Source organism: Brassica oleracea, chromosome C1, assembly GCF_000695525.1.
Source record: "Brassica oleracea var. oleracea cultivar TO1000 chromosome C1, BOL, whole genome shotgun sequence".
NCBI lineage: Eukaryota > Viridiplantae > Streptophyta > Magnoliopsida > Brassicales > Brassicaceae > Brassica > Brassica oleracea.
The window spans coordinates 27,374,401-27,385,748 of NC_027748.1; the positions used below are offsets into that span (position 1 = coordinate 27,374,401).

The window sequence follows — 11,348 nt, forward strand, 5'->3', positions numbered from 1 at the left end:
CTTCTTCACCGTGTTAATAAGCTTGTATCAACATCAAGCATCTCCTAGACGTCGTCTCGTTTCAACAACTCACGTAGGTTGCGCCTTTAACGACCCACCATCATCATAACAACACTTGCCGTGTCAGCTTATGTGCCATGTCCACTTCTCTGTTTCATCAGTCTCATGTAATCCATGCAGTAGTTCATCTTGTTCCAGCAGGTTGTCTAAAACCAGATCAGCAATGCTTCTTCATTCTCCCCCTTGATGACTGGCTTTTAGAATCCAAGTTATTTATTAAGAGCTAACACTTTCACTAATAGTATATTATCGAGTAGATAAACAAAGATACAAATATGTTATTTTATAATGAGAAAAAGACAAAAATAGCACTAAATCAAGTTTATGTTCCCAAACTAGCACTCAAGGTCAAAAGTCACAAAAATAGCACTTAATGTTTTATCAAAAGTCACAAACTTAGGGTTTAGAGTTAAAAGGTGGGGTTTAGGATTTAGGATTTAGGGTTTAGGGTTTAGGGTTTAGAGTTTAGGGTTTAGGGTTTAGAGTTGAGAAATCAGGTTTTGGAGATAAGATTTCAAATTTTGAAAAATAAAAAAAATTAAAATTTTCAAAGGATAAACTTAGAAAGGTGCTATTTTAGTCATTTTAGTTTTTGAGTGCTATTTTTGTGATATAAACTTATAAATGTGCTATTTTGGAGATTTGCCCTTTTATAATTTGCAATAAAACGTTATGGGCATATACTAACATACCAAATAACTCAAACCACAAATAAAATATAGAAAATGAGAATCAAAACACACCAAAATAACAATTCAAAGATAACAAGCCAAATCACACCTTCAAACAAGCTCTTGTTTAAGATTTTTCAAGCGGCGGGAGGTGCAGGAGGAGACAAACATATAACTGACGGTCTGGGTACTGAAGCTATGATTGTTGATACAGACAGATTTTCTTTCAAATCGGCAGCGCTTTTCGCTTTAAAATCAAGGGATTCGTCGTTATAAATATCCCACCATTGCTTAATTAACATTTTGACGTCTTCTCTGTCCATGTTAGGCTCTTCTCCTGTGTACCTCCATGGCTTGGCTCCCTATCATTTTAAACTTCATCAATAACACAATAATAAAGAAAAATAGACAAAATTTTCGTTCCGATCAACTTTCATTATAGAGGATATGAGACAAATTCTTGATTCTCGTGTAGGAACGAGACATGTTTTTTTTTTTAAGTTTTGTTTAGGACACAATAAATATTATACTATGATAATAAATATGTATATTATATCACATGACAAAATGGTTTAGTAGAAAATCAGTTCCCATAAAAAATTGGATGTACAAACGGTGTGTAACATAATGAAATTACGGGGAATAAATATCAGGTAAATTGCCAAAAATGACTCAAAACTTGATTTTGAATACAAAAGTGTACTACAAATTTAATTAAATACAAAACTAACCCAAAAGACTAGTAAAATTACAACAACATCCTTATGACTAAACAAAAAACTTGTATTGAATTTTACTATTATAACTCTCCGCGGAAAAAACTTCTTTGTAAGTCTTCTCGTTCAGTAGATTTTTAAAATAATTTAAGTTTTTTATAATAAATATTTTGATAGGAAAAAAATTGAAATCATGTAATAATAAACATTTCTAAATGATATAAATTTAGTTTTACTAAAATTGAATTATTTTCAACATATATGAGTGATTGTACATTAACTCATGATAGTCATATTGGTTTAGGGTTTGGTAACATATGTTATAGTATTGTTGGTATTTTTAGGGTTAGATTTTGAAATTTTATCTTTTTTTATAATTATTTTTTGACCTATGTGTGTTTAATGACTATCTAATGACTTGATTTAAACACTTTCTAAGTTTCTTAAAAGTTTAAGGAAGTGTTTTTGCTTAGTTATTTGATTATAGGGTCTGGAAGACTCACAGAAGACTTTTTGGGAAGTCTTCCGACATATCCCGCCTAAATTTAAGTAGAATTTAGGGTTCCCGCCTAAATTTAAGTAGAATTTAGGATTTCCGCCTAAATCAAAGTCTTCCAGAAGTCTTATAGGGAGAATTTTCTCATGTAGTAGATCTTAAAAGTAATTAATAAATTTTATAATAAAATATTTTGAAAGCGAAAAAAATCAAAATCATGTATTAATAAACATTTCTAAATGATGAAAATTTAGTTTTACGAAAATTGAATTATTTTTAACATAGATGAGTGAATGTAGATTGAGTCATGATAGCCTTTGGTTTAGGGTTTGGTGACATATGTTATAATATTATTGGTATTTTAGGGTTAGATTTTGAAATTTTATCCTTTTTTTTAGTTTGAAATATGTGTGTTTAGTGACTATCTAATAACTTGATTTAAACACTTTATAAGTATCTTTTAAGTTTAAAGAAGTATCTTTTAAGTTTAAAGAAGTGCTTTTGCTTAGTTATTTGATTATAAGGTCTGGAAGACTCCGAGAAGACTTTGGTTTAGGGTTTAGTAACATATTTTATAGTATTGTTTGTATTTAGAATTAGATTTTGGAATCTTAACTTTCAAATATTTTTTTTAACCTACATGTTTTTAGTTTTGTGTATATTAAACATTTATAAGTTGATTTAAACTTTAATGAATTGTTATTTGCTATTTAGTTAATTATTTGATTAGGTATGAGTTGGAAGACTTCTAGAAAACTTCCCAAGAAGACTTCCAGAAGACTTTCCAAGAAGTCTTCTGACATATTCCCGCCTAAAGTTTAGTTGAATTTAGGTTTCCCGCCTAAACTTTAGTAGAATTTAGGTTTCCCGCCTAAAGCGAAGTCTTCCAGAAGTCTTCTCATGTATTTGATTATAGGATCTAGAAGACTTCGTAAAAAGTATTCTCTTAGAAGACTTCCCAAGATGTCTTCTGTATCGAAAATATTTAACATAATTGAAATTTCTGTCTCCATATATAAAGAAAATTTACACATTCTTTTTCTTTCTCTCAAATGGCTGCAGCAAAAATGTAATATTTCTCACTCTAAAACTCTCTAACCTCTCTCTAATCTATTTGAACATCAAAACACCAAACTTTAAATTCATTTCTCATTTTTTTTATGTCTTCTCACTAATCTATCTTCTTTTTGCAGGATTTTCATTACATGGTTCTCATATTTCACTCATTCAAAGGTAGATCTATAAATTTTAGATAAGTATTATTGTGTGTTTTATATATTAGATTCTAAAAAGTAATAGATTCAACCTAATGTGACTGTTTTGTTTATTATTTAAGCGTAAAATTATATTTTTGAAGTTTTTCTATGTTTTGAAGTCATTTGAATGTCTTTGAACTTCCAGGTTTTTCATATCTGAGACAGACTTTGAAATGCTTCACAGAAGACTCCTTGAAGAATTCTAGGCAAGTCTTCTAATGCCTTTTATGCTAGAAGACTTCACACGAAATAATCAGGAAGTCTTCCGAAGTCTTCTGCCCAAAGTGGTACAAATTTTGGATATGTATTTTGATTGTTTTATATATTAGATTCTGAAAAGTTATAGATTCAACATAATGTGACTGTTTTGTTTATTATTAAGCATACAAAAAATATTTTTGAAGTTTTTTTCTGTTTTGAAGTCAGTTGATCAAAAAAAAAAGAAGTCATTTGAATGCTTTTGAATATGCAAATTTTTCATATCTGAGCCATACTTTGGAAGACTTCTCAGAAGACACTTGGAAGACTCTCAGAAGACTTCTTGGGAAGTAAGAAGTCTTCTAATGCATTTTATGCTAGAAGACGTCCCACAAAGTCTTCAGGAAGTCTTTCGAAGTTTTCTCCCCAAAGTGGTAAAAATTTTGAATATGTATTTTGTGTATTTTATATATTAGATTCGAAAAAAGTTATAAATTCAACCTAATGTGATTGTTTTGTTTATTATTTAAGCACAAAAATTTATTTTTGAAGCTTTCTTTGTTTTGAAACCATCTGAATGCTTTTGAATATGCATATTTTTTTCAGATCTAAGTTAGACTTTGGAAGACTTCTCAGAAGACTCTTAGACTCTCGGAAGACTCTTGGAAGACTTTCCACGAAGTCTTCGGGAAGTCTTCTGAAATCTTCTGCCCAAAGTGGTACAAAGGAATGATATCAAGTGGAGTCCATGCTTATCTATGTTTTGTTTATGCTCTATTTTATGATTTGTATGTGTACTATTTTAGTTGTGAATTATTTTGTAAACTTAAAGCGATGTTAATCAGAAGAATTTGGTAAATATGTTCATGTTTTGCTAAAAGTACTTGACATTAGAAGTTATTGATACAACATACCAAGAATTTTTTTTAACCATTCTACCCACTCATAATAAAACACAACAACACAAAAATTTAGACAAATTTACTATAACTGAGAGAGAAAACTTCACAAGAAAACTTAGTCAAATTCACAAAAGATCAAACTTGAATTTTAAGTGAAAGTTGAAATTTTAAATCTCAAGTAAGTTAAAAAGTATATCTTATGATCTAAAAAGACACATTAAACCACATGACTTGATATTCTTGAAGTTTCTTAACACTTTTGAATGTTAAAAACATACCTCGAATTTACTTAACACTCTAGAAAATCTAACGTAGAAGACTTCTCCAAAAATCTTCTCGGATTAGTTAGAAACATTAGTAACTATAAATATTTAAAATCTCGTAATTATCACCAAATAAGTTATGAATTTCATTCAGGAGCCCAAATATTGACTAATACACATGAATTAATAAGAAAATATTAAAAAGTCATTTTAATTGTAGAGAAAATTAAAGTTTATTAAAAAGTCATTTTAATATCAAAATCTTGGTTTTTTGGATGAATTTGAAGAGAAAGTGAAAGAGATGTGATTTGTGTGCATAAGTAATGAGATATGAAGAGTAAAAATTGAAACTTTGGTGTATTACGAGTTTCAAATTGGTTGTTCATGGTGATTAGTGTATTGATGGCAATGACAATTTTGTAAATACTTGGGCAAGATGAGAATGATAAGGTAAAAGGTTTATTTTTTTAAAAAAAGAAAAAAAAAATGGCATTTTCCTGAATAACTCGAACTTTTAGGGTTAATAGGGAAAAATAAAGTTTCAAAAAAAACATTGGTTATTTTTGTTTTTGACTTGGAATTTTAGGTCATATTTGAAAAAAACCCTAAATATTATACGTCTTGTGATTTTTACACATTTTTGAAACAGTTAAAAATGAATTTAGTTGCCATCTTAGATAGTTTTCTATATAATAAGAAAAATAAAACTTTAAAAGAAGTAATTATCTAAGTTTCCTAAATTTCATTTGGGACTATTTTGAAACGTTCGAAAATGAAATGTGACTTTTTTCACATTTTCAAACCGTTAATGTATTTGAAAGTACTTACAGGTGGACAGTAGTGAACAACTTTGACTGTCTCCAAGTTAACGCTTCCCGGATGACGCCAAAGCACAGACAGAATCAAGTTGTAAACCGGAGGGACCGGTTTAAAAACTTTCGCAAAGAACATATTGAGAAAATCCTGTCAAAGTAGTCCAAATCAAAAAAAAATTACACCAAAAAAAAGATTTGGAACATCATACCGAAACCCCATAGTTATAATCCATGTATGACTCACTTGCTCCGCAAATGGTGTAGGTGGTGTGATCTGGAGGGTATGAAGGAGACTTTCATATGTCAAAGGGTTAGGCTCAAACACAAACATACCTGCGTTGAAGTATGGAGGAGGAGGAAGAGATTCCATTTCGGCCGGCCACGTGACCTCTGGACGGTACTGACACCACCCGATCGAGTATAGAGGCAAGTAGCTCCATATTTTCTCACAGAAACAACTCAACACGCCGTGTAAATAACCGTCTTCCATATCGAAGAGGTCATCGATATTGTCATAGACTTGTATGCCTGCATCTAAGTAAATCATCTTGCTGTACTCTTCAAACTGCAAGATTAAGATGTAAATAAGCATCAATATAACTATCACATACACATGTACACAGTACTGTAATGTAAGATTGATCGTACATGCATATAGTATACGGTCTTGATTGTTTAAAAAAAAGTTTAAGTTTGTGTTTGTGTTGGGATGTGAAAATAACTTGCATTTTCCAAAAGTATATAGTTTTGTTGTAAAATACTTTAATAAATTTAAAAAGCAATTACGTAAAACGTAAGTTAATTGTGTCAATTAAATGAATTAAGTTACAATTTAGGGAAAATTTTTGAGTAAAAAGAATACTAAACAGTGATTATCATTTGAAACAAAACATATCAATAACTTGTAGACTTTTAAATGAAACACCAACAAACAATCAAGATCTATTTTTGTTTAGTGTAGCCTAGCTTATTATATTAATGTGATGTGTCAAACCACTCTATCATATTTTAATATATACAAAATATTAAATACAATTATACAACAAATTACTAATCTTAAAAGGATAAAAGATATCATTTTGATATATATATATAAATAAATATATATATATATATATATATATAACCTAGAAAAGGTATACAAGAAATATAATAAAATACTATTTTGAAAAGGAAAAAACTAAAAAATCACATGTGTTATTTTTTTTTTTTTGCTAAAGTTTAAATGTCATTGCAATGAATGAAGTTTCGGTTACATGTTGATGCAACCAAAATCTGCTTTTCAGTCATTCTGAAAGCCTAGAGGGTGCAAAAAAGTTTAAAAAAACCCCTAAACCACAAAGAGATTAAGCTCAATCTTTACCAACAATGGTAAGTTTGAAGTTAATAACAATCTAGGACAAAGACAAACAATTAATCTCCCAATCCCAAGCATTTCTCATATATATTAATCAGGTCTCACAGAAGTGGCTCCAAGCAAGCATCAACGGCGACGGCTGGCTCCGCCCCGGAGCTCCATTTGGAGGACGCTGACGAACAAACTCAAGCTTGCTCAGTACTTGCTAATATGTACCCGACATCGACACCGTTTAAAGATAAAGCATGAGTTACGGTCAAGCGCAGACGGTCGTTTTAGCTCCTCATCCGACCAGGCGACACAAAGGATACATCGGAAGCCACACAAAAGCTAGCAACTGGAGCTTAGGAGGTAGGGAATTGAAGCGCAAAAAGAATGTGAAAGCTCTTTGAAACAGACGAATCCAAAACCAATGAGAATGCTACCTTGATGCAGAAGACACCTTCGCAAGGGTTGTCCTCAAAACCCTAGGAAGCGGCGTCAAGAGCAGAAAGGAGAACAAATACAGGTTCTGGAGTTACACCATGGTTGTCGTCATTCGACCTAAGGGACAGAGGTCTTCGGTGGTGCGCCTCACAATCACCCTTCACTCAGATCTGAGAGGAGGAGATCTACAAAACCCTTGAACCAGCATAATAGAGAGACACGACTGGAGGGAGACACAAGGCAGGAGGAGCGACGGTCGCGACGCGTCACAGTTTCCGGCGAGTCTCAGATCTCAGATCTGACCCAGATCCGAGCGCAGACGGTGACTACAAGCAGATCCAAAGGCTCCAGAGTGAACTCCGACTCGTCACTCCTCGCCAGTGTTCCAGAGAGAAGCAAGGACGTCTTGCTCTCAGTTCGTTCCGACGGAGAAGCCCCATCGAACCCAGAGCAACTGAACAAGGAGGAGAGACGAGGAGAAGACAACAAATGAGAGAGGCGATGTCAAAAACGAGAGGATCAAGAGACCCGCGGTGACCGGAACTATGGACCAGCCATCGCGAGAAAGATACGCAGGCGGAGAGCTCGGGGGAGAGAAAGTTAGGAGAGAGAAAGTTTATTTTTGTTGATTCTGACACATGTGTTATTTAACCGATCATATTTCATAATATATAAAAGGTTTCAAATAAGTTAAAATATGGTGAACATATCTTACTCAAATAAAAAAGTAACTAGTTTTATATCGATTCAGGAAAAAGTGAAATGTTTCAGCACAAAAAAGAAAAAAAAAAAGAGAGGTGAAATATAATTGAAAAAATCCAGAGGATAAATAGGATTATCAATTTGTCAAATATGTTTTACTACATAGGTATATAAACGGTTATATAATTAAAATAAAAATAATTCAGTTTAGAATAGAAGTATTCGAAAAACATACATTTGTATTGAAAATAATATAATAACATGAAAAGTAAGAGAATAAAAATAAATATATAAATGTTATTCTGTAGGCTTAATAATGAGTAAGTGACCACTTTCATTTTATTTCTTTTACGGATGATCTGATATTTTTTTTTGACGAATGGTAAAACACAAATTCACTTTATACCCAGACTTAATATAGTACTGTATATGTCTACATTTACCTTCCAAATTCGCAGCTTTGAGTAATTGATAATATAATAAGCCCTTGCATATGCATCTTGGATTTCTGGAGGATATACAGGCTCGATCTCACGGACAACACACCCTTGAGACCTTAAGATCTCTCTATGCTCCTCAGGAACATCAGGTAAGATAGCAACAATTAGAGGATACGCACTTTTAACCTTTCGCAAACCCTTTGCTAGTCCCACCGCTCCCTTCACGTAGTCTCCGTTACCTGCCAAAAAAGTAACATAGGCTCTTTCATTATGCTTCTTCTCGGATGCAGTAGAGTCCATGGGAGATTCAGGGGTCATTTTGATCAAACTCTAGGTGGATTGAGAAGAGAATTTAAAACGCAAGGCTGTTTCTTATGAAGATTTTGTGTGTGCCACTTGGCTACTTTGGCTTTTGGCTTCTTAGTAGTTTCAATAAAAGCTACCACAACTATTTGGTTATATAGGCGAGGGAGTAACTTTATTGCTATCTCGGTGAAGTGGTCTTTCAAGCATAATACATGCGTTCCATGAAGTGTTGAATTTAATATTAAAACATTACTAAAAATAGTTTTCGTTTATTTAAAGTGCATAAATAAAATAAAATTTTAACGAAAATATATAAGCATCAAAATGGGTGGTAATTAAATGTCATTGAATATAGTGGAGACGGTGAATTGGTGATAAACAGTAATAACCTAGTCAATGATCAATTGGTTTATTAAAGTTTTAAAATGCAAGACTGTTTCTAGTGAAATTTGTGTGTGCCATCCTGATTACTTTGCTCTTTGGTTTCTTAGTAGTTTCCACGAAAGCTACCACAACCATTTGAGTATATAAGCGTGGAAATGTAAATGTATTGTTATTTCTAAGTTTTAAAATTAACTTTTCTGGATTTTTGTTTGGTCGCTTGAATTAAAAGTTAAGAAACTAGAAGTGACAAAGACGAAGATGATGGTGACGATAAACATGGAAGATAGGTCCAATATATTTATTAGGTAGGGCTTTTGACATAGTTAACGTCCAACGATTACCTGTTGTCAAAAAAAAAAAACTTCCAATGAATATATAAATAGCTCATCAACCCGTCACTTTAGCAACATTAATTAATTTTCACATTTCTTGGTCTATATCACTATATTTGAATGAAGATAGTTGAATATAATATAATTCACAACCCAAATCATTCTATACGTAATACATGCTATGATTAAAATTTACGTATTGTACATTTTCTATATAATAACTATAATAGAAATAATGAATTAAAATGTAAATTAAATTTCATTATTTTCTATAAACATTACTTGCGCAGGTCTATACGTAGTGTATTGTTATTTCATAATAAGGCGATAAACGTGTTCCATAAAGTGTTGAATCTAATATGAAAAGTAACATAACTGAAAATTGACTTCATAGATTTATAGTGCATATAACAGAAGAACATTTTAACGAACATAAGCACCAACATGGAATGGTAAAACTGAATAAATTGGAGATGGTGATAAATGGTTATAACCTAGTCAACGATCAATTGCTTTCAGAAAGTTTTACATCAATAAGATTTGAATCACCAAAACGATTAACTAATAATAAAAGGAACATCAATAAACCGATCGGAACACAGCGGCTGTGGAAAAGGACTGTAAATCGTAAGATATAAAATTTCCTCCTTATTTATTTATATATATCACATGTGGAAGCTTTAGCTATTGACCAATGATTTAATTAATATATTTAGGGTTTCATTTCCAGAAAATGTAAACAACATGGGAACAAGTAAATTTCCAGTGATAAATGTAAAATCATTTATGTAGTTTAATATGGAAAAATTTAGGCTTAGACATACTTTATCTCTTCTCTATATCACTCTAGCATATTTTTTTCATGCCAAGTACTTTTTTATGTCTTATTGTCTAAATTACCTCCGAAACTAGAATTCAAGTAATTATCTTTCATTTTACCTTTATCCTGATCAACTCCTCGAGTCGTTACCTTTTTCTCTTTACTTTCTTTTATTCTTCAATACTAAATTTTATCTTATGAGAAAAGAACTCCAAAAAGTAAAGAAATATTGAAAGAAGTGATTTAGTCGGAGGCGATGAACATCGTTTTCTACGACAGTGAAGCGTTGGATCTTAAGGAAGCTTAACGTTCACAGGTGAAGCTCGCTCGCTCTCACCGCATCGTCTGAGTCAAGTCTGAGTCACCTTTGATTGTTCACTCTTTTTTTGCTCGCAGATCTCGAGATGAAAGCTAGTGAAACCAAAGCTTAAGCATGAATACTGATGTCATATATCTTTTAATCATAAAAATGGTGAAACTATGATTCTTTTCTTCTATATTGTATTTTTTTTGTTTAATGGACAGTCAGATTCAAAACGAGAGGTGAGAAAGTTGGAAAGAAAGCAAAAAATCCAAAATTTATTACCACAGTTGTCTGACCACATCAATAAGCCAGGGAACCAAATTTGTAACTACGCTTGCCTATAAAATAATTTCTCCATAACCACAATTATTGAATTGTAATGGTCAGCAAAAAATTGTTACAAAACAAATTAAGAAATGAGCACAGTTTTTTAATGACCACACCTACACTATGATCCTGAGCACAAATGTCTGTTCTTACTAACCACATCTTCTATTAGAACATAACAACTCATTCCTAAACCAACCATACATTACGTTTCCAACCACCATAAGAACGATATGCTGATATGCGTAACTCAAAAAAACTTACCATACAATTAATCACAAAATAAAATAAAAAAATCTTACCTGACCACGAAGGCCACAAAACATCCATTGGATCAAATTTAATTTGCACTAATCCAATGGTCACTATAAAAGCACAAGACTCTAAAATCCTACCAATTATTAATTGCAACATAAAAAGTCTAACTAATATTTGCACAGTTCCAGTCACAAGACTCTTTGTAAAGGGCATTTTTGTTACAATAATTCAAAAGCAAGGGCACAAAGTACACCACGAGGTACAAGTATGTTAAAATGTAAAAGTGGAAGCCCAAAGTACCTATATATGTAAAGC

The 11,348-nt window shown here is 31.9% G+C and overlaps 1 protein-coding gene across 1 annotated transcript; it reads right to left on the minus strand.

The window, feature by feature from the left end:
* Positions 1-751: 751 nt before the first annotated feature.
* On the minus strand, positions 752-8,620 carry LOC106292774 (galactinol synthase 7-like). Its single transcript, XM_013728428.1, has 4 exons — positions 8,306-8,620; positions 5,622-5,942; positions 5,391-5,525; positions 752-1,093 (listed from the first exon to the last, which is right to left on the minus strand). Exons 1-4 carry the CDS (start codon positions 8,618-8,620, stop codon positions 869-871), a joined length of 996 nt encoding a protein of 331 aa, XP_013583882.1. The 3' UTR covers positions 752-868.
* Between the last annotated feature and the right edge of the window lie 2,728 nt (positions 8,621-11,348).